Here is a 23,119-nt window from a genome sequence, read left to right as displayed (position 1 = left end):
TGCTGTATCAGCCAACAATCTACACACTCTCAAACCATCAAACTTTCTGTATCCTTTTAAAGCTTTGTTGTTCATATATAAGTATCAAAATATGGTTTTCGTGAAAGCTACAATATCTCAACAATTTCTTTGGTTAATTATGGATTTACTTCGTAACAAGGATCTTTCTGAAAAAAAGGACATCCCAAAATCATTTTACTGGAATTAAAATGCTAGCTGCAGAAAAAGTGAAAAGTGTACTGCTGAACAAAGATGTGTGTAAATTCAGGGTCCTTTACTGGTGTGAAGACATTTTGTGCCATTACTACTTCCTCAATGTAACCACTAACTGTGGACAGCACAGTTGAGTGGAGATGGGGGATCAAGGGACAACCTTTATATACTGTTTCAATTTATCTTCATCTGCCCCTATCTAAACTGCAGTAAATTATTGGGAGGCATTTTGTGGATAGTCTGTACTGTATTTCCCAGTGTCTGGCTGTGGCCTTGGTGAGGGAGGTTGAAGCGTGGATATGATACTGATAAGGGTCTCTCAGATGTTAAAACTAAGCCTCTACAGGAACATTATGACTATTAGGAAACTAGCACAACAGGCTTTCTTTAGAATCAGGTTAAGCTTTGATTAGTTGACTTCCAAGGGCTGTTTATCTTGTGGTAAATCAATGTGTTCTATTTGTAGCAACTGTACCTACTGCCCTACTATTAATCTGAGGTTCAATGTTCAGAATCAATGGGGAAGCAGGCTATGTGACATTAGTGATCTGATTCATTCAGAGATGATAGAACTAAAAACTTGGCCCCAATATGAACACTCCAGCCTATCACCCTCACCTTGACCTCCTTCCACCTATCACATCTCCATCGCCCCTCCTCCAAGTCCCTCCTCCCTACCTTTTATCTTAGCCTGCCTGGCACCCTCTCCTCATTCCTGATGAAGGGCTCTGGCCCGAAACGTCGAATTTCCTGTTCCTTGGATGCTGCCTAACCTGCTGTGCTTTAACCAGCAACACATTTTCAGCTCTGATCTCCAGCATCTGCAGACCTCATTTTTTACCCCAATATGAACATCCTTTCTAACTGGTACCAGCACTAACTGGTACAGCAAATTCCTGCCAGTCATCTAAGCTTGACCATCTATTGAGGTGAGGGTGTAGTCTAAGACTGAAGGCAATGTGTGAAAACCACGTAAGTTGTTAATGGATTCCTGCACACTCTGAAACATATTGTGGTAGCTCTCGGGTAGACAGTCTAATATGTCAGCAATTGATGATTACAGAACATATTTTCTTTCTAAAAGCAGGGACCCAAAAGCTCTCTGTACTCATCATCAGAGCAAGATCCCCAAAACCTGCAGAGATCAAATTGTTTCCAAGGTTGCCCCTGGCTTAGAAACACCCCATGCGAGTTGTTAGCATGCAACATTTTTACTTGTTCACTAGATGTGACATTGCTGCTTAGGCTGAGACTTATTTCCCATCCTTACTTGCGCAAAGTTAAAAGTTAGCCGAATTGGGGGTCTGGGTCACATGTAGGCTAGACCAGGCAAGGATGGCACATTACCTTCCCTAATACACATTTAGTGAACCTAGTGGGATTTTACAACAGTCCTTACGTGGTTGCCATTGTGCTAGCTTTTTTATTTAGATTTTTATTAAATTCCACCATCCATCATGATAGGATCCAAACCTAAGTCCCCAGAACATTAACTTGGGATTAGCCAGGTTGTGACAATCACCAACAGACAATCTAACCACTGCCCCTTGACATTCAATGGTTTTACCATCACAGAATCCCTCGTGATCAACATCCTTGGGGTTACCATTGACCAGAAGCTCAACTGGACTTACCACACAAACACGATTGCTGCAACAGCAGGTCAGAGGCCAAGAGTACTGCGGTGAGTAACTCACCTCCTGAATCCCCAAAAGCCTGTTGACCAACTATAAGGCACAAGTCAGGAATGAGATGTAATATCCCACTTTTGCTAAAGATGGATGCATCTCCAACAACACTCAAGAAACTTGACACCATCCAGGACAAAGCAACCCACTTGATTAGTACCACATTCTCAAGCATTCAGTTTTTCCAGCATCAGCATTCCATAACAGCAGTGTGTTATCTACAAGATGCACCACAGAAATTCACCAAAGGTCCTTAAATAGTAGCTTCCAAAACCACGATAACTTCCATCTAGAAGGACAAGTGCAAATGATACACGGGAACATCACCTGCAATTTCCATTCACCATCCTGATTTGGAAATATATTGCCGTTCCTTTACTGCCATTAGGTCAAAATCTTGTAATTCCCTCCCAATGGCATTGTAGGCTAACCTACAGCACATGGACTGCAATGATTCAAGGAGGCTGCTCATCACCATGTTCTCAAGTGCAGCCAATAATTGCTGGCCAGTCAGTGACACTCATGTCCCACTAGTGAATAAAAAAAGTCTTAGTTATTTCTCACTTGTTTCATTCTGCTGTGAATACTTTGGGATGTATTATGATGTTGAAAGCACTATATAAACACAAGTTGTTATTGATGTAGCACAGAAACAACAGTTAAGATAAAGAGAAGTGCTCAGAACATAAATCGATGGACACCTTGTTGTCAGAGACCAGGGGTCCTTTTGATGTAGGCAACAGTGCTCCTCTAGATGTTATGATTTGGAGATGCCGGTGTTGGACTGAGGTGTACAAAGTTAAAAATCATACAACACCAGGTTATCATCCAACAGGTTTAATTGGAAGCAAACTGGCTTTCGAAGCGACACTCCTTCATCAGGTGATAGTGAAGGGCTCGATCGTAACACAGAATTGATAGCAAAATTTTACAGTGTGATGTAACTGAAATTATACATTATAATTTCAGTTCCATCACACTGTAAATTTTTGCTATAAAGTCTGCGTTACAATCGAGTCCTCCACTATCACCTGATGAAGGAGCATCGCTCCGAAAGCTAGTGTGCTTCCAATTAAACCTGTTGGACGATAACCTGGTGTTGTGTGATTTTTTAACCTCTAGATGTTGTGAGCTTTGGAGTTCCTGTTGCATGAGCAGAGGTTTGGCTCCTCTGTGTTGAGGACTCTGCTGGTTCTCTCAGCTTCATCCTTAGCTGTGTCAGAATGCTTTGTGTGATATATGTTCATTAATTTTTTTTCTTCCTATGTGCAGTATTTTGACACATCAGATTTTACTCGTTGTTAATCTGATCAAATACTTATTTTTGTCCAGCTCATTGCCATTTCTGAGGTTCCCTTTCAGGTCCACTCGCAGTTGGATGCAGGTTTTGCCTCTTTTCTGTATGAATCCATATTGTCGAAGAAAATGTGCAGAATCCCAGCACTGACACCTGGCTCATTCAGCACAGTATTTCCTTCATCCCCACCCTGGCACAGCCTGTTCTATTCCTCATCCAGTTTCTTATCCATTCTCAGATCATACTCTATTTCTATCTCCACAGAGGGTTCCAGCAATTCTGCATTTCTCCAGCAATTTGTGTTTGTTACAGATTTTGTTTTTACCCTGTTTTATCACCTGTGATTAAAATCATTTGAATAGCTGTTTGATTTTTCACTTATTTGTTTTAATTTATTGACAACTGGACTGGGAGAAAGACTTATTTGGTCACTTTTGTAAGACATATAACAACATACAATAAAAACAATAACTACTGTTCTGAGTAAGACTTAGCAAGAACCTGAGGTTTGCAAGTGGAGCAAGTAGCAGTGATTTGAAAACAAGATGAAGGATTTTAAGAATAACATAGAGTAATCCTGGAAAGCCAATAGAATTTGGCAAGGACAATTGCTAAATTTGCTGAGTCTATTTTTGGACAGCTTACATAACAATGACAACATGTTATTGTAATGTAGTTCCTAGGTGTTTCATCAGAGTCTAATCCAATATGAACTATAATCATGGATGAGATGGAATTTACAAGAGAAGATTCAGAGGTTGACTAATATAATCCTGTTTACCTTTCTCTCTCCATGTATACCAGATATGTTTCTGCTGCTCCAATTGTCCCATGCTGTAGAACCCTACATATATCAAATTTTACTTTAAGGAATGAACTCAGTCGGTGTCCAGTGCATTGTGTTTCACCTTGTCTTGCTTCAGGCTCTTTTTTTAAAAATTAATCCAAGTGGCAATGCTGAGTAAATACTGCTCATTTAAATGAACCTTTGGCTAGCTTTCATGCTGATAATCCACTGTTCCAGAGGACTTTCAGGCAGGAAATGTTCACAAAACAAATGCTGTAGCTCATTCCTTTCTCTAAATGAAAGGTCATGAAGAAGTAGATTTAAATGATGATATTTGTCTTGCTCTCTCTCTAACATCCTGTAGAGTTGATCCAGTTCATTGTGAATGTTGAACATTAACAGTCATGGAAGGAAGCATTTACCCTGGAAATCAGTAAATTAATTTATTGAATGAGATTTACCACTAGATATTCAACAGAAGAATGCAAAAATGTACAAAGTGGACAAATTAAATAAATGGAGGATCTAAATTGGTCTCTACCTTATTTGCGACAGATTAAAAATTAAATACAGTTTAGCAGTGGAGAGGACAGGGGATATAACACAGAATTATCCATTTCTTTGTTCAGTAATCATAAAGTATTCTCATATAGAATGCACAGGATGTAAGAAAATGTTGATGGATTATTTATCTATGCTTGTTGCTGATCAAAGGATTTCTACAGTGAAGAAATAGGTGAAACATTCTGTCAATTGTTCAGACAAAACCAGTTTGAGAAATCAAGACAACCAATTAGCAGTCAGTCAACCATTGCTTCGGGGCTTTGTTCTCTAGAGATTGGCTGCCTTCTGTCAAGTCTACTTAGTTGTTTCTACATCTTATTTCGATGTCTCTTCCAAGGTGTCTTGCATCCTTAGACATTGACATTTTTTTCCCCCGTTTGTTGGACAGGGAGGGAAGATTCCAATCAGATGGACAGCTCCAGAGGCAATAGCTTACCGCAAGTTCACTTCAGCCAGTGATGTTTGGAGTTATGGAATTGTCATGTGGGAGGTGATGTCTTACGGAGAGAGACCTTACTGGGAAATGACTAATCAAGATGTGAGTACTTCTGAGCATCAGAATGTGTAGACAGTCATGGAAGAAAGCATTTACCCTGGAAATCACTGTAGGCAGTGGTAGATGAATACTCAATAAAGTCCCTTTCTCCATTATTTTAACAAAGACACCAGCACACTTTTTATAATATATTTTTATCAAATTAGATTTTGGTTCTCAAACTCCAGCCTCACCAATAAATAAGGAGCATTGTATGAGAAAGTAACGGAAGTAGAGCCAAAATGCAGCACGCTGCATTGACATCTTAGGCAAAGCACAAATAGCGAATTATGTAAACGTACAAGTCAGTACTTTACAGCAAGGTAATTTTAAAGACAAGTGTGTATGAAGATATCTAGCAAAAGACAGCCACCATAGGGATATCATTTGCAAGCCAATTCTCCTCTTGGCCAAAGTGCATACACTTGTACGATATGTGAGGATGCTTAGTCTCTTCGAAAAATTCAGAATGAGGTGGCACAGGTACAGAACAAAAGACAAGATAGAGACAAAAAAAGATTTTCTTCTCTCAGAGAATTATTGATGTTTGGAATTCTGTGGTCTTGCAGGAGCAGAGGTGTCTGGGTCTTTGAATATACTCAAGGCAAATTAGGCACTTTCTGATTTACAAAGAACATTATGGGGGAACAGGAAGGAAAGTGAAACTGCTCTCATAATATCAATCATGTTTGTATTGAATTGAGGAAGAGAATTGCCTTTTCTCTTTCAATTCTTGAGTTCCTGTGCCTGACTGCTGAGCCCAATTGCTACATCTTTAGCCACGGTGTGAGTGAGATTTGCTGAATCAGGAAAGAAGGCAAGAAAAAGAGACAGTACACTCCTGGTCTTTAAGTGTGAGAGAAGAATCATTTTGTGTGCTATGTGCAATAGAAATCTTTGAACCTTTCCGTAAAGATTGACTTTTTGATTTTTGTGGCACATTGCAGAGGGGAACCTAAGCCTAAGCAGTGTACTTGCCTCCTGAACCAGCATTCTAATTCTAGAGAGTACAGATACATAGGTTGTATAGAAGTGAGATCTACTTTCAAGGAAACACAAGCTGGACCTTTTCTCTTCTCATCAGTTTTAATTTTTTGTGGTGAAAAGCCAATGGTCTTGCCATGAAGAAAATATCCCAGTAATGTAAAAGAATCAAACTGAACCTGATTGTGACACGGGCGCCCAGAAGCTGATACTCTGCCAAAACAAAACAAAGTGGAATCCTTCAGCTTTAAGGGACACATCAGATAAGTAAAGGTCAGTAAATATTCAACATGTTAGACTGCTCGTTAAGGATTACATCCACAGCAAGTTAAGTATTGACAACATAATACAATGTTCCCTTTATGAAAGGACAGGAAGGATTTAGAGGGATATGGGCCAAACGCAGATGAGTTTAGTTTGGGAAACGTGGTTGGGATTGAGTTGGACCAAAGGTCTGCTTACATGTTGCATGACTTTATGACAGTGCTTTCCAAGTTTGTAAGCTGTAAATCAAGTTTGCACATATAGGTTTAATGAGAAATGAGCGGAACTGCAACAAAGTGGAGTAAATGGTGTGTGACATTAGCTATGTGTTACCATTTGAAATAACATTTGGTTTGTTTGCAATAGGTGATAAAGGCTGTGGAAGAAGGGTATCGCTTGCCAACTCCCATGGACTGCCCAGCTGCCCTTTACCAGTTAATGCTTGATTGTTGGCAGAAGGATCGCAACAGCAGGCCCAAATTTGAAGAAATAGTTAGCATTTTAGATAAAATGATTCGCAATCCATGCAGCTTGAAGACATTAGTTAATGCCTCCACGAGGTATGTTAATTTCTGTGAAATGGCAATTATATAAGATGTAATTGGTAAAAGAGCCAGAGGGGAGGTGAGGAGATTTTGTTTTTATGCAGTGAGTTGTATGCAACGCCTGAAAGTGTATTGGAAGCATATGCAATTGTAACTTGCAAAAAGGAGTTGGTGACAATAATTGAAAATTAAATACTTCCTCAAGGAAAGAGCAGAGGATTGAGACTTATTGCTTAGTTCTTTCAAAGAAGTGGTTCTGGCATGATAGGCAGAATAGCTTCCAGTATTGTATCCTTCTATGATTCTGAGTAACTTTATCATGTTTCGTTTTTTTAACAAAAATATGAACAATTGCTTGGGTTGTTGTCAGTACACTGACAAATATGGATGCTACTAGTGATACTTCAGCCAATTCCTTAATGTGTCAAATAACAAAAGCCTTACCACCAACAGATGAATCACAATTTTTCCATGTTTGCTATTTGTGCAGTGTTGCATCCTCACTATGGAGCCAACAGTCTTCTGATATGGTTGACATTATTTACTTGGACTTTACTAAAGCCTTTGACAAGGTTCTGCATGGCAGACTAATTAGTAAAGTTAGATCGCATGGGATTCTGAGTGAGCTTGCTAATTGGATACAAAATTGGCTTAAGGACAGGAGACAGACAGGGATGGTTGAGAGTTGTTTTCGGACTGGAGGTGTGTGACCAGCAGTGTTTAACAGGGATCGGTGCTGTGGCTGCTTTTGCTTGTCATTTGCATAAATAATTTAGATGAGACCAAAGGAAGCATGGTTAGTAAGTTTGCAGATGACACAAAGATTGGTGTTTTAGTGGACAGTGAAGGTGGTTATCTAAGATTACAAAGAGATTTGATCAATTGGCTAACGTGGTGCTGCTATTTAAGAAAGATGGTAAGGACATGCCAGGGAAATATAAACCGGTGAGCCTGACATCGGTGGTGGGCAAGTTGTTGGAGACCATCATAAAGGATAGGATGTACATGTATTTGGAAAGGCAAGGACTGATTAGAGATAGTCAACATGGCTTTGTGCATGGGAAATCATGTCTCACAAACTTAATTGAGTTTTTTGGAGACGTATCAAAGAGGATTGATAAGGGCAGAGCGGTAGGTGTGATCTATATAAACTTCAGTAAGGCGTTTGACAAGGTTCCCCATGGGAGATTGGTTAGCAAGGTTAGATCTCATGAAATACAGAGAGAACTAACCATTTGGATATAGAATTGGCTCAAAGGTAGAAGACAGAGGGCGGTGGAAGAGGGTTGTTTTTCAAACTGGAGACCTGTGACCAGTGGAGTGCCACAAGGATCAGTGTAAGGGTCCACTACTTTTTATCATTTATATAAATGATTTGGATGTGGGCTTAAGAGGTATAATTAGTAAGTTTGCAGATCACACCAAAATTAGAGTTGCAGTGGACAGCGAAGAAGATTACCTCAGATTTCAACCAGATCGTGATTAGATGGGTCAATGGGCTGAGAAGTGTCAGATCGAGTTTAATTTAGATAATGCAAGATGCTGTATTTTGGAAAAGCAAATCTTAGCAGGATTTATACACTTAATGCTAAGGTCATGGGGAGTGTTGCTGAACAGAGAGTGCAGGTTCATAGCTCCTTGAAAGTAGAGTTGTAGGTGGATAGGATAGTGAAGAACACCTTTGATATGCTTTCCTTTATTGGTCAGAGTATTGAGTACAGGAGTTGGGAGGTCATGTTGCGGCTGTACAAGACATTGATTAAGCCACTTTTGGAATATTGCAATATTTGGAATTTTGGTCTCCTTCCTATTGTGAAACTCAAAAAGGTTCAGAAAAGATTTATAAGAATGTTGTCAGGGTTGGAGATTTGAGCTATAGGGCGAGGTTGAATAGGTTAGGTCTGTGTTCCCTGGAACATTGGAGGCTGAGGGTGACCTTATAGAGGTTTATAAAATCATGAGGGACATGGATACGGTAAATAGACAAGGTCTTTTCCCTGAGAAAGGGGAGTCCAGAAAGAGAGGGCATAGGTTTAGGGCGAGACGGGACAGATATTAAAGAGACCTAAGGAACAACTTTTTCACGCAGAGGGTGGAACGTGTATGGAATGAGCTGCCAGAGGAAACGGTAGTGGTTAGTACAATTACAACATTTAAAAGGCATCTGGATGGGTATATGAATAGGAAGGGTTTGGAGGGATATGGGCCGGCAGGTGGGATTCTATATTTCTATGACTCTAATTGGGTCAATAGTCCAAAGAGTGGTAAATGGAATTTAATTTTGATAAATGTGAGGTATTAGAATTTGGTACAACAAGCAAAGACAAGGCTTACACAATTAAAAGTAGGGCCTTGGGTAGTGTTGTAGAATGGAGAGACCTAACGGTTCAGGTACATAATTCTTTACATCACATGTAGAATCAAATTGAATTTTTGAATTGAATTTACTGTCATGTGTACTGAGACACAGTGAAAAGCTTTGTCTTGTGAGCAATACAGGCAGATCACATAGTTAAATAGCATAGATAAGTAAATAATAGGTAAACAGTGGCAAAAACAAAAACACAGGTACAGACGAATGTTAAGAGTTTATGAGTCCATTCAATATTCTAACAACAGTAGGGTAGAAACTGTTATGAAACTGGCTGGTACATGTGTTCAGGCTTCTGTACCCGTATAGATAAGATGGTTAAGAAGGCATTTAGCATGCTTGCCTTCATTGATCAGAGCTTTGAGTTTGAGAGTTGTGCAGGACATTGGTGAAGCCTCTTCGAGTGTACTGTGTGCAGTTCTAGTCACCCTGTTTTAGGAATGATATTATTAAGCTGGAAAGGGTTCAGAAGCGACTTACCAGGATGTTGCTGGGAATGGAGGGTTTGAGTTATAGGGAGAGTTTGGGACTTTTTTCACTGGAGTGTAGGAGATTGAGAGTTGTGAGAGGTATAGATCAGATGTGAGAAACGAAGCTCACTCACTTCAATGATTTCAGTCCGAGACAAGATCTGAATGAGTCGTATCATTTATTACGCTCTTGTAAGAGGGGTGTTGTGTCCACTGTCCACAAGGCAGGCACATACACACACTGAATTCAACAAGTACACAATATTTATGTAATTCGTTTCTCTTCCCTCCTCCTATTGCTCCTCCCCATTTACATCTGTTCCAATCTAAACCCAGCTGTTTATCTCTGAACTCATCCAGCCTTGTCCATGACAAAATGTTTATCTCTGGCCTCACAAGACTGTTTGACCACCTCCCTCTGTGGTCTTATTGTTATTTATCCTTCTTCACTGCCATCTGTTTCCGTGCTTTCCAAAGCAATATTTCCTTTTACCCTTTATTCACACTGAACCTTATGTCCCCTTAATATTTGTCCTTTTTGTTTGTTTTTGCAGAACTGGGAAACAGATGCTTGTAATTGTTTGTACAGGCATATCTTACTTAACCAACACCCACCTCCCCTGATAGCCCACACTGAGCCTTGTGATTTTTGCAGAAAGAACGTGTACAATTCTTTTCCTTACGATAAGGCAAATGTCTCTTCTCTGGGGTGGTGGATTTCAAGACTAAGGGCCATTTTTCTAAGGTGAGAGGAGAAAGATTTAAAAAAGATGAGAGGCAAATTTTTTTTGTGTAGAGAGTGGTTCATGTGTGGAATAAACTTCCAGAGGAAGTAATGGATGCAACTATATTTACAATGTTTAAAAGACATTTAGATAAGTACATGAAAGGAAATGTTTGTAAGGATATGAATCAGGTGCAGGCAGCGTAGACTAGTTTAGTTTGGGATTATGGTCAGCATGGACTGGTTTGACGGTAGGGTATGTCTGTGTGTTCTGTGACGTTATTACAGCTACCAGATAAGATGCTGTACCAGCTGTCAGCACTTGTAAAATCAGTCTTACAGCAGTACCCTTTACTTCCATCTCAGGACAGTAGCTACTGGTGTAAGTTGTTCTGAAGTAATTCCAAAGCAGAAGCAGAGCCCTCGTTGTGTCTCAGTGGCCATTTGAAATAACTGTAGGGTGAAAATAAGGGGGTTTAGTGAGTGTTTAGAATAGGTTGCAAGAGGAAGTGATGGAGCCTGGTACAATTACAACATTTAAAAGGCATCTGGATAGATATATGAATACGAAGGGTTTAGAGAGATATGAATGGCAAATGAGGCTAGATTAATTTAGGATATGTGGTTGGCATGGATGAGTTGAATTGAAGCACCTGTTTCTGTGCTGTACATCTCTATGAGGCTATCACTGATACCCTAATTCTGTATAACAACAAAAGTTTGTGCCTTTTAATGCATTTTGCCTTTACAATGCATTGATGTGACTTTAATTCTAGACTCTCACAGGACAGTTGTAAATGGAAATGAGTGAGCAATGAAGAAAGCCAAATGGATTAATCATGCATAAATGGCACATTAATTAGGAACAACAGATCACTGGGGTCTTGTAGTACAGTGGGTAGCTTTCCTGTCTTGGAGTTCCACTACAAGACCTGATGTAAGAGAAGTGGATTCATAATGCAGCCAAACAGACTAACCAGCAACCAATAAATTATTTTAATACATACTAATGGCAGATAGTAAGAACAAAAGAAATTCTTGGTCATTTAAGTGATAGAAAGTTGAAGTTTCTGTCAACATTATCCATAGCTCTCGACTACAATGTAAATAGTGTATGTTGGTGCAGCAACATTCAGGTCTCTCTGAATGACCTAAACCTCATTACCATCCCAGCAGATCATTGTGTGCCTTGCTGGATCAGAGAACATTCCTTAAAAGGGATGAGAGTAAACAGACAATTACAAACCTTTAATAGCACATGGAGGATTTGCAATAATTGTTCATTTATGTTTGACACAAAATAGAACAGTAAAATCTTGCATTATATGCAGTATTTCAAGATGATGCCAGATGTAAGATGTAAGATGTGAGGAAAACAGTTTTCACTGTTCATCTATATACATATGACAATAAACTTAAATCTAAATATCAGTCTAAGTGGCTTGACCATGGTGAACAAGGGAATTTAGGAATAGGATTAAATCTGAGGAAGAGACGCACAAATTGGCCAAAAAATACAGCAGAGAGAAAGTGAGGACTGCAGATGCTGGAGATCAGAGTTTAGAGTGGGGTGCTAGAAAAGCACAGCAGGTCAGGCAGCATCCTAGGAGCAGGAGAATCGATGTTTCAGACATACGCCCTTCATCTGGAATGGATCCTTGATGAAGGGCTTATGCCCGAAACATCGATTCTTCTGCTCCTCGGATACTGCCTGACCTGCTGTGCTTTTCCAGCACTACACTCTCAACAAAAAACACAACAGACCTGAGGATTGGAAACAATTTAGATTTCAGCAAAGATGGACAAAGCAATTGATAAAGAAGGGAAAAATAGAATAGGAGTAAACTTGTGGGAAACATAAAACTGATTTGAATATTTTCAGTAGATATCTGAAGAGAAGGATTAGTGAAGATAAATGTCAATCCCTTACAATCAGAAACCAGGGAATTTTTATAATGGGAACAAGAGATGGCGACCAGCTAAAGACTTTGGCTATGCCTTTGCAAAGGACAATTCTAATGATATACCAAAAAATGTTGGGGAGCATGTGTTCTAATAAGATGAAAAACTGAAAGAAATCAGTTTTAGTAGGGAAATAATGTTGAGCAAATTGACAGAATGAACATCTGACAAATCCCCAGGTCAAAACAATTAACATCCCAGAGTATGTTAGGAGGTGGCCTGAGAATTTGTGGATGCATTGATGGTCATCTTACAACAGACTGTGATAAAGTTCCTATGGTTGGTTTTGGAGCTGGATGAGTTGCTCCTTTTTTATATAGCCGAGTTACATTAGCTGGGGAGAAAACAGGGAATTCTAGCCTGGCTTGCCTAACATCAGTAATGGAGAAAAATGCTAGAGTCAACAAAAAGGATAAAAGGTTTAACAGCAGAGCTATTGGAAAATAGTGACAGGAACAGATAGCGTCAGCATGGATTTGCTAAAGATAAATCATGCTTGAACAATCTACCGGAATGTAGCTATTGATAAGGGGCTACCAGTGGATGTGGTTTATGTAGACATTTAAAAGGCTTTCAGTAAGGTCCTACACACAAAAAAAATAAAGTTAGCATGTAAAACTGAAGAGTAAGGGATTTAGGTAGTATACTGACGTGGATAGAGAATTGGTTGGCCCACAGGAAACAGTTGGAATAAATCGATCTTTTTCCAAGTGGCTGGTGGTGATCAGGCGGCGTACTGCAGGAATCAGTGCTTGGACCCCCTTAGTCAAACTATATATTAATGATTTAGTTGAGGGAAGTAGTTTGCAAATAACATAAAGCTAGGTGGGAGGATGAGCTATGAAGAGTATGCAGAGATGTTCCATTGTGATTTGGACAAGTTGAGTGAGTGGGTAAATGCATGGTAGATTTAAGAACATTGTGACATATGTGAAGTTATCGACATTGGGAACAAAAACAGGAAGACAACTATTGTAATGGCAATAGGGAGATACAACGAGATCAGTTGTGAAAGTAAGCATACGGTGGCTACAGGTGGTGAAGAAGGCAAATGGTATGTTGGCCTGCATAGTGAGAGGAGGGAGCATAGCAGTAGCAGTGTTTTTCTGTAATTATACAGGGCCTTTGTGAGACCACATCCAGAGTATTTTGTGTAGTTTGGTGTCCTTACTGGAGGAAGGATGTTCTGGTTAGGGAGGGCAACCAAAAGATGAAAGGATACTGCAACACTGATTAACAAAAGATCATAATCAAGGCAATAGTCCTTGAGCTAAAGGACTATCAATCTTCCAATTCAAAGAGGAAGTGCTTTTGAACAATTTTGGAAAATCTTCAGACTGCCTGAATTTGCGCAGTCAGCACTCTACCCTAATCACAAGTCACCAATGATTGATATTTCGATACACCACAGACCAGACCATTGGGATTTTCAAGTGCAGTTGAAAACAAACCAAGTTATTGTTTTCTCCAGGGAAAGAGACAGAAGGAGGTAACAAAGAATGGAAGGTGTTAATGAAAAGCAGGACAGGAAAGTGATTAAAGGCAGAACTATCTGTGATTTCATACAATGCCTACAGCACGAAAGTAGGCCAATTTGCCCATCAAGTTTACACTGACCCTTCAAACAGCATCCCACCAACCCAGACCCATGTCCTACCCTGTCCCTGTAACCCTGAATTTCCCACAGCTAACCCAACCAGCCTACACACTCCTGGATACTATGTGTAATTTAGCATGGCCAATCCATCTAACTTGCACATTTTTGGATTGTGGGAGGAAATCCATATAGATATGGGGAGAATGTGCAAACTCCACACAGACAGTCACCCGAGGGTCGAACCCAGGTCCCTGGCACTGTGCGGCAGCAGTGCTAACCACTAAGCCACCATGTCAGTGCTAGTCTCATTTCTAGAATTGGACAAACACAGAAGGTGGCCCATGAATATGGGTTAATGAATGTGTATGGAGGGAGAGATTAAGAAAGAAAAGGGAGGCAGTAAACCCTAAGGAGAGAAAATAAAATAAGTTAAGATGGATGTTGACAAGGGAGAAAGAGAGGACTGAGGTCATGGGAAGATTTGAAAACAAAGATGAGAATTTTAAAGTGATTCCCAGTCAAGCAATGTAGATCTGCAAACTCACGTATGAAAGGTTGACATCACTTGCTTTGATTTAAGATGAAGGCAGTAATTTTTGGATGACATCAAGTTTATAAAGTAAAAAATGCAGTAGACCAGGCAAGAGTGTATTGGAATAGTTAACTTCAGAGACAACAAAGAGATATTTGAGCATGTCAGCAGCAAATGAGCTAATAAAGGGTCAAATTCTGGTGTTGTCATAGAGGATGACGTAAGCTGTATAAGTGTGGTTGGAAACTTACTTAATAATCAAGTACAACACCAAGAGTGCACACAAATTGGCTTAATTTGGGACTGTTACAAAGAATGGAATTTTAAGTGGACACTGAGGCTAACAGTGTTCTCAAAACTTTTACTCGAGGAAATCTTTGCTCATCCAGTACTAGATACTGGATAAACTGTCTGAAAGTTTAACAGTGGAAGATTCAGGAAAGGTGGTAGTGAGAGAGAGCTGGGTGCAACTTCAGCACACTTGTGAAAACCAAGACATTCTCTTTCATTTCCCCGTAACACTCTCTGGTGTCGACGAGAAAGAGGGCAGTAGAGAAAAACAAAAAGAGAAAATTTCTGAAAACTTTTAGTTTGATTACTACTGCTTGTAGCTTGGCTATTGAACTGTGACAGCCTAATCACTGTAAAAGTATTTTCTTCCGACTGAACTGTTCTACTAGTGCTCCTTCCATGACATTGATGGGAGTAGAAGCAAGTCGAAATTGTCCTCTGCCCCTTGCAGAATAGAGTGCTGGCAGTTCTGTGTCTTTAATTGACTGCTGTTTGTGTGCTCTGATAGTGGACATTATCATACTTTCCGCCCTGACATGCCTTCATTATCAAATTGACAACTATGCCACATTTATGTTTGAAGTATGAGCTTTTAGAGCAATATGGAGGCAGAACACTGCATCATACTGTCCACTGACACCATTCTTTCGTGAGTAGAAAACAGATTTCTGTGCTAAGAGAATGGAACTGCCTAAATCCACCTCAAACATTGGTCTTTCAAAGATAGGAAAAAGGAAGGACAGGAATTTTGTGCTCTTGTAAGTTTAGAAACTGAGAGGAGGCTCGTACAGTTCTCAGAAGATTCATTAAATTATAATTTTAAATCTTAAGGCCTATTGCATTTATGCTGTGACTAATGTGAGACAGAGACCAAAACGTTTCTAATCTGATGTCAAATTGACTTCACTTCTATGTATTCCTGTGTTGCTGTAAAGTAGAGAGGACTTTGCTGTGGCACAAATTGAGAAACACAACTTGGAAGTCTTTTTAATAAAGCAAAGTCCCTGTGTAGATAGTATTGACAGTTTGTCTTGAACCCCAACTCTTTAACCTTGTCAGTGTTTGATGTAAATTCTGAGCTCTTCATTTGGATTCCTAATTTTTAAAAATAAAACAGCATTTTAAAAACTGTATGTTAACGACTATTACAATTAAATAAAAAGATTTTGCTTCCATTTCAACGATTGCGTTTCTCATTTCACCTTGACCATTGAGAAGTTGATCTGCTAGTTAGGTCACTGAGTTGGGTATTTAGACATTTGGTCAGATCTTGTGTCTGCTTTGCCTAGATTGCTGGGAAAGGAATCTTCTCTCAGGAACAGAATTATATTCTAGAAATTCAACAGTCGCGTGGGTTAACACATAATGTTTGCTTCCACACTTAAAATATGACATACACAGATGAAACAGGTAACGATGTATGTGGGCAGCTTTCTTTGTGTCTAAGATTATTATAGTGTGCCCTGTAGCTATTCTTCTTTTTCTGCTCACATTGGGGCAGCATAATTCACAGTGTTATTACAAATTATTTATTTCTTAATACACAGTGTCAACACCACAGTGTCAAATTAGTGCAGTGGGTACAAGTGTTCTGCTCATTGCTGTTAGGATAGAGTGCAACAGATACATAAGTCAATAAAGAAGAAATGTTAACTGAAGTGACTGAGTCTTCATCTCACTGTGGTTACTTCCAGTGGCAAATGAATCCAACTGGTAATACAAAATCTATTGATGTTGTCTCAAAAAGGTGCATCATCTAATGGATGTATACTGTAAAAATATGTAGGTGTTTCAGTTCGTAAATTAGATTAGGCAGGTAAATTCTATCACTAAAGTTATTGATGTCTATGTTAAGTCCTAAAGGATGCAGGGTCCCCAAGCAGATAATAATAAACTGTTGATCTTTGAGCTGGCATTAAAGCAGGAACACTACAGCAGGCTTGTGACAGGAATATTGGTGTTGAAACATGATGGTGTGTTGAAGTGGCAGGCAACTGGATGCTCGAGGTCATTTTTACAGATGGAAAATAGGTGTTGTGCAAGGTGGTCTCCCCAACGTAGAGGAAACCACACTAAATAGCTAATATCATGGTCTAGATTCTTTCCTGATGCTGCCAGACCTGTTGAATTTTGCCATCAATTTCTGTTCAAAGTAGGAATATTGGCCTGAACTTTGCTGTAATAATAATGTTGACGGGGTCAACATGATTATTATAGAGTCAGCTAAACAGCAACCCATAATACCCACACATTTTTGTTTAATTTTGTCAGAAGAAGTAGGTTTTGCTGGCAAGGACAGCATTTATTGTCCATCCTAACTGCCTTTAAAAGTTGTTAGTGAGCCACCTTTGAAAAAAAGGCTGTAAGACTGTTGTGAGAGTACATCCGCAGTACTTTGACAGTGAAGGAAAATGATTTAGCTCCAAGTCAGGATAGTGTGTGACTAGCATGGGACATTTTAGGAAGTTGTGTTTCCATGCACCTTGCACAACACCTATAGTCCATCAATAAAAATGACCTCAAGCATCCAGTTACCTGTTACTCCAACATACCACTATGTTCTTTCACCAACCTTCCTGTCACAGACATGCTGCAGTGTACCAGTGAGCTTTAACGCCAACTCAAAGATCAATATTTCATTATTATCAACTATCCTTGTTCTTCTCAATGGTGGAGGTTCTAGATTTTGGAGGTACTATTGTAAATGTCTTGGAAAGCTTTTACATTGCATCTTACAGATGGGAGATAGTGCACTATAAGTGGAATGAGCAATTGTTTAAGGTGCTGGATGGACTGTCAGTCTAGCAGTTTGTTTTGTCCAAGCTGTACTCTTTGAAGAAAGTGGAGAGTATTTCATCACAGTCCTAACGTGGATGGCAGAAATGCCTTCAGAAATTAAGAATGAATTATTTGCCAAAGAATATGTAGATCTTAATCTATGGGGTGGCATGATGGCTTAGTTGTTAATACTGCTGCCTTCCAGAGCCATGGACCTGGGTTTGATTCCTCTCTTGGTTGACTGTATGGAATTTGTACATTCTCTCCATGTCTGTGTGGGTTTCCTTCGGGTGCTCTAGTTTCCTTCCACAGTACAAAGCTGCGCAGGTTGGGTGAATTGGCCATGCTAAATTGTCAGTAATGTCCAGGGATGTGCAGGCTAAGTGAATTAGCCATGGGGAATGCAAGGTTGTAGGTTATGGGATCAGTTTGGGTAGGACGTTCTTCAGAGGGACTGATATTGACTCAGTGGGCCAAATGGCCTGCTTCCAGATTGGAGGGATTCTATAATTCTATGGTCTGGTGTTTCAGCCATGATATTTATGTGACTGCTTGTTATGAAGTTGTATAGCATAATCGTGAATTGAAAAGCAGCATGTGGTCCTTTTAAAAGTTAAGGTGCTTTTAAAGCTTAGAGTTAAAAGAGAGAAAGGGTCGGCAAGCAGATGGGGAATAGTATAAACAGTTCTAAAATGGAAACATGTAACAATTGGCTTTGTTAATGGATAACTTAGGCTTGTTTTGATGACAAGTTTGAATTTGGTCTATTAATTTAAACCAAAACTCATAAATTCAAAACCAATTGAATTCAAAACAGATGGTGTTGACAACCTGAAACCTATCATATTATGAGAATCTGTTGCATCATCGGTGGTATTTAAGAAATTTTTTTGAAAATTAAGAGAGAGCCGACTGCCATCTCAAGGAAGGGCCAAATGTCAGCTGCAGCAAAAGCAAGTCCACCATCTGGGAGACAAACCTGGCTTTTAAACAAAATTATTAAACTCTCTAAAAGACCCAAAGATACCAGAGTAGTTCCAGCTCAAAATCCTCACAGGAGAATCATTGGAAGACAAGTATTTGTAACGTGAGACCAGCAGGAAGAAGATTGGAGATAAAGTGGAGAAGACATAGTCTGTGCAAACCTGGAGAGATTAAGTTTTAATTTATTGCTTTCTTATTAATTGGGTTTCTATAAACGGGACTTGTGCTTACTTGAACAGCATTCATTCCAGCAGAATTTAGTTCACTCAGACAATAGTTAGTACTTAGGAGGAAATTGTCAACTTGTCTACCTGTACTAACACCTTCAGGGATCTATGGACCAATACATCAAGGTCACTTGTTGCTCAGTACTCCCTAGAGATCTACCATTCCTGGAGCATGGTGGTGAACTTAGATGGATATTGATGTGAATCATCCATTCAGCAATTTTGACTAAAGGTGACTGCAAACATTTTGTAATTAGCCTTGCCTTTTGCACTCATATGTTCAGCTCCACTATCATTGTGGTTGTGGATATCATCCAATACTGTACATTATTGAATGTAACAAGACTGCAAAGCTTTGATCCGGTCCACTGATTCTGGGTTCATTTAGCTCTCTTTAAGCTTTCTGCTTGTTTAGCACGATTCCTAACTTCTCCAGGTTGGCACTCCATTTTTTAAAACATATGTAATTAATTCTGTTCCTGGAATATTCTCCTCATTTATCCACTCACTTGAAGTTAATGATGGAATGGGGAATATTATCTGGTCACGAGATTACATAATGCTGATGACCCACAGTGTCCTATGATGCCTAGATTAAAACTATTGGATTTGTTCTGAATCTGTCCTTTTAGCATGCTGGCAGACCCACACAATAGGCTACCCTTAATATGAATATCAAGTCTCCACAAGGGGCTGTGTGATGGGTTGACCAATACGGTCACTCACAGATGCATCTTCTACAGGTAGACTTTTGGATGCCAGATTGCTGTGGGATGCAGCAATTCCTTTGAACAGTGTTAAGAAGTTTGAACTGCCATTGTAGAACTCAAACTTCTGCTCGCGCATACCACAATGGAAGCTGAGACATCAGCCATCACATACTGCATCAGTGTTAGGTCCCACAAGCATATCATTGGAACTGCTCACCAATTCTGTGCTGGAAGCGACAAGCTACAAGTCCCACATGAAGACCTGTGTAAAGTTGGGGCTAATCTCCTTGACTTCTAGACATTGACTGACTGACTGACTGCAAGCATTTCGGCAGGTCTGCCCTGCACCATGTGTATAGACATATCCATCAACTTTCTTCTGTAGACCACCCCAAAGAGCTCATTCAAAGTCCTCTGCAGCGGAACACACTGTACAGCCTAGCCTCTCTGCCATGGCTACGGTGAACCAGTTCTCACTATGTCACCACATACTGATGCTGCTTCTATATTAGTCTCTAAATCACAACAGTCACTTCCTGAGCTGGTGACTGCAATTGAGATTGAATAACACGGGTTTCTTCTTTATCGACCATTCCCCCTACCCAGGGTCTGGCTGGGTAGCAGCTCTCAAATATCGAGAAAGAGAACGGTGCAAGTTTAGGGTTACGGTGGGTGAAGGAGGAGAAAGAAGGATGTGCATGATCGTACCATCTGAAACTTGTAAATCAAAAGAGACTGTGGGATTCTGAGAGAAAGCAGATTGTGAGAAGGTTTGTTAATGGGGACACCCACACCAGCCATGGTTTTAGGCTTGTGTCTAGCTATGGGTTTGGTAATGCCCAATTTAATAATGGTGAACACCCTCCCTTCTATGGGACAAGAACATGCTGGTATGCTTGTATCCCATTGATGTGGTCTGGCTATCTCCACTTATTTGCTGCCTTATGTGCAAGAGGAAACTGTTCAGTGAGTGTGCTTGGATGATGTGGTCATTATGTCCAAATAGCTGAAAATGTGTTGCTGGAAAAGCGCAGCAGGTCAGGCAGCATCTAAGGAACAGGAAATTCGATGTTTCGGGCATAAGCCCTTCATCAGGGAACTGTGGTCATTATGTCCAAATAGCTATCAGCCTGTGCAAGTTGTGAAATGTGGGTGGGTTTTGCAGAAGTGATAAGTATAGTGCAGGGAGATGAAATGATGAATGTGAGGTATGAATTGTGATTGATAGGTATAATTGACAAGTGAGTGATTAGAGTGTGGTATACTGAGCAAGTTGTGTGACTAGGAATGCAGTCAGTGGGATATATACGTTAGAAAATATGGCCTTGACCACTCTTGTGAGGTAATGGTCTTTTTTGTGGGACTGCATAAAGGTCCTCAGGGATTGACAACTTATATTAGATCACACCTTTCTAAAATGTGCAGAGCAACATTGGGAAATCCTGGAGCTTACTCTTTGCTGTGTTGTGTCATTGTGGAGTGTTCCAAACCTCAAGCCTATAAAGACTTTGTCCCCATCAACTCCATCACAGTGCACCTGCCTTTAAGAGGTCCAGGTTGGCATCAAGTCAAGATTTAACTAGTGTTAGCCTCTCATAATTTTGAGCATCATTCAGAACTTAGCACTAGCTCCATCAACATGATAACCTGTAAGCTCCTGGCTCTTCACAATTCCTCATCCTCTTTTCTAGCCCTCTCCAATTTTACCATCTATATGTCTAATGGAGGACCTGTTCCAGTGTATAGGCAGGCAACTCACCATAATTGAAGAGATGAGTTGTTTGCCTATTCACACACCTCACCTGTAGAGGGCAGCACACACTACTGGACGCCCGATTACTATATGTAAATATTTGATAGCTACCCGCTGACTTTTTGTGGGCTATCAGCCTGAAATATGGCAAATATTATCCATCGCTGCTGGCTGCAAAATCTGAACCAGTGTTGGCTAATCTCTAATTATTGAATAGTTCAATGTCTTGTTATGAAAAAAGTGTTTGTAAGCCTTTTTAATCTCAGTAGTCAACTATACTTAGGAAATGATGAATTTCAAAGAAAATTGCATGTTTGCAATCAAATGGAAGAAGTTTTGTTAAATATTTTAACATTGTAGGAGTGTTTATGTGCATTTCCTGTTTGTTCTAGAGTATCTAACTTGCTGGTGGAGCACAATACAGGGGGTTTCAGTGTGTATCAATCTGTGGGAGAATGGCTCGAGTCCCTTAAGATGGGACGGTACACAGAAAATTTCAATGAGAGTGGATACACCTCTTTGGATATTGTGACAAAATTAACCTTAGAGTGAGTAATTTTCCTTTCATTTTTGCTGTTTGTACTGCTTGAATTAGCATAAACCATTGGAGAGTGGGTATAAACAAGTTATGTTTTTCGATTGGACTGTCAGACTCCTTAACTGGGAAAGTGAATCGAATGAGGAGTTATTATTTCTTCCTGTTCCCACCTGATCCATGCTCTGTGTCTTGTCCAATGAACTCACCATAACAATATTCCACATGCTTATCTGCACTGATTTTGACATTGCCATTGACTTGGCAAGATGCTTACTAGTTAAGCAGCTCCAACTATCCTTATTTTATCAATTCCATAAAAGAAAATCAGTTTCACTATCTTGTTTTTACATGAACTACACTTCAAATAATACTCATGAGTAAATCTACACCGATGACCAAATATTTTCACTCCTGTCCTCAGAAAATAAGTTCTGCAAGTTTTTGGAAACACCCTTACAGTGTGATATTGTTACCACATAAATTTCATAGTTCCTCATTACCTTGTGTGTTAAGTATGAATACTTCAATACAGTGAAGCTCTGTGCTTGACTATATACACCTCAGAACTGACATTTCCTGGACTGATTCTGCAATCAAGAAATACTTGCTTATTTTCTATCATGGCCCACATATGGATTGAATCACTTCATGTCCACTCTGAAATTAACTGTTCACAGTGCTGCACAGTGCCTTGTAGCTCATGCTTCATTTGAAGAGGGAGGAGCTAATTTGTACAATTTGTGCAAGGATAAGCTGGTGAGTGAGTATTCCTGCTGTACTTCAGGCTCAAAGCAATGACGATCTATGTATCAACAGTCTCATTGCAGTTTATGCATGGGAAGAAACAAAGTTAATGTTTCAGGTCACAATCAGGTCCTTCATCAGAATTGAGGAAAGAGTTATGTTTAGAGGTCATGTGAATGGCTGGATACCAATCACCTGATTGCATGTTTTCCTATTGCTTCAAGTTTCATTGCAATGTGGTTAGTCACATCTCATCTGGACATAACGTTTTAGTTTCTTTACTATATCCATTACCACATCCTTTGACTTTTGTACCACAAAATCACTTGTCATATAATATCTCTTGCCATCTAATATATTATACATGGTTTTTGTTCTTTCACATGCTCTCCATTTCCACTTCCATAACACCTATTACATTTCTATCTTTTTTTCAGTTTCAGGAAGAACAGCACTGACTTGAAACATTAACTGTGTTTCCCTCTTCACAAATGCTGCTGACCTGAGTATATCCAGCATTTTCCTTTTTTTATTTCAGAATTCCAGGATCTGATGTTTTGC

At 39.7% G+C, this 23,119-nt stretch overlaps 1 protein-coding gene across 1 annotated transcript in view; it reads left to right on the top strand.

The window, feature by feature from the left end:
• LOC132829009 (ephrin type-A receptor 5-like) overlaps positions 1–23,119 on the top strand; it is a 331,532-nt gene that overhangs the window by 305,497 nt on the left and 2,916 nt on the right. The window contains exons 15-17 of the mRNA XM_060846273.1: positions 4,938–5,087; positions 6,699–6,892; positions 21,669–21,824. Coding sequence (XP_060702256.1) covers positions 4,938–5,087; positions 6,699–6,892; positions 21,669–21,824 — 500 coding nt within the window. The remainder of the gene's footprint in view (positions 1–4,937; positions 5,088–6,698; positions 6,893–21,668; positions 21,825–23,119) is intronic.

This window comes from Hemiscyllium ocellatum, chromosome 2 (assembly GCF_020745735.1).
Source record: "Hemiscyllium ocellatum isolate sHemOce1 chromosome 2, sHemOce1.pat.X.cur, whole genome shotgun sequence".
Classification (NCBI taxonomy): Eukaryota; Metazoa; Chordata; class Chondrichthyes; order Orectolobiformes; family Hemiscylliidae; genus Hemiscyllium; species Hemiscyllium ocellatum.
The sequence above is the reverse complement of the archived record's forward strand: the minus strand, read 5'-3'. Positions and strand labels throughout refer to the sequence as shown.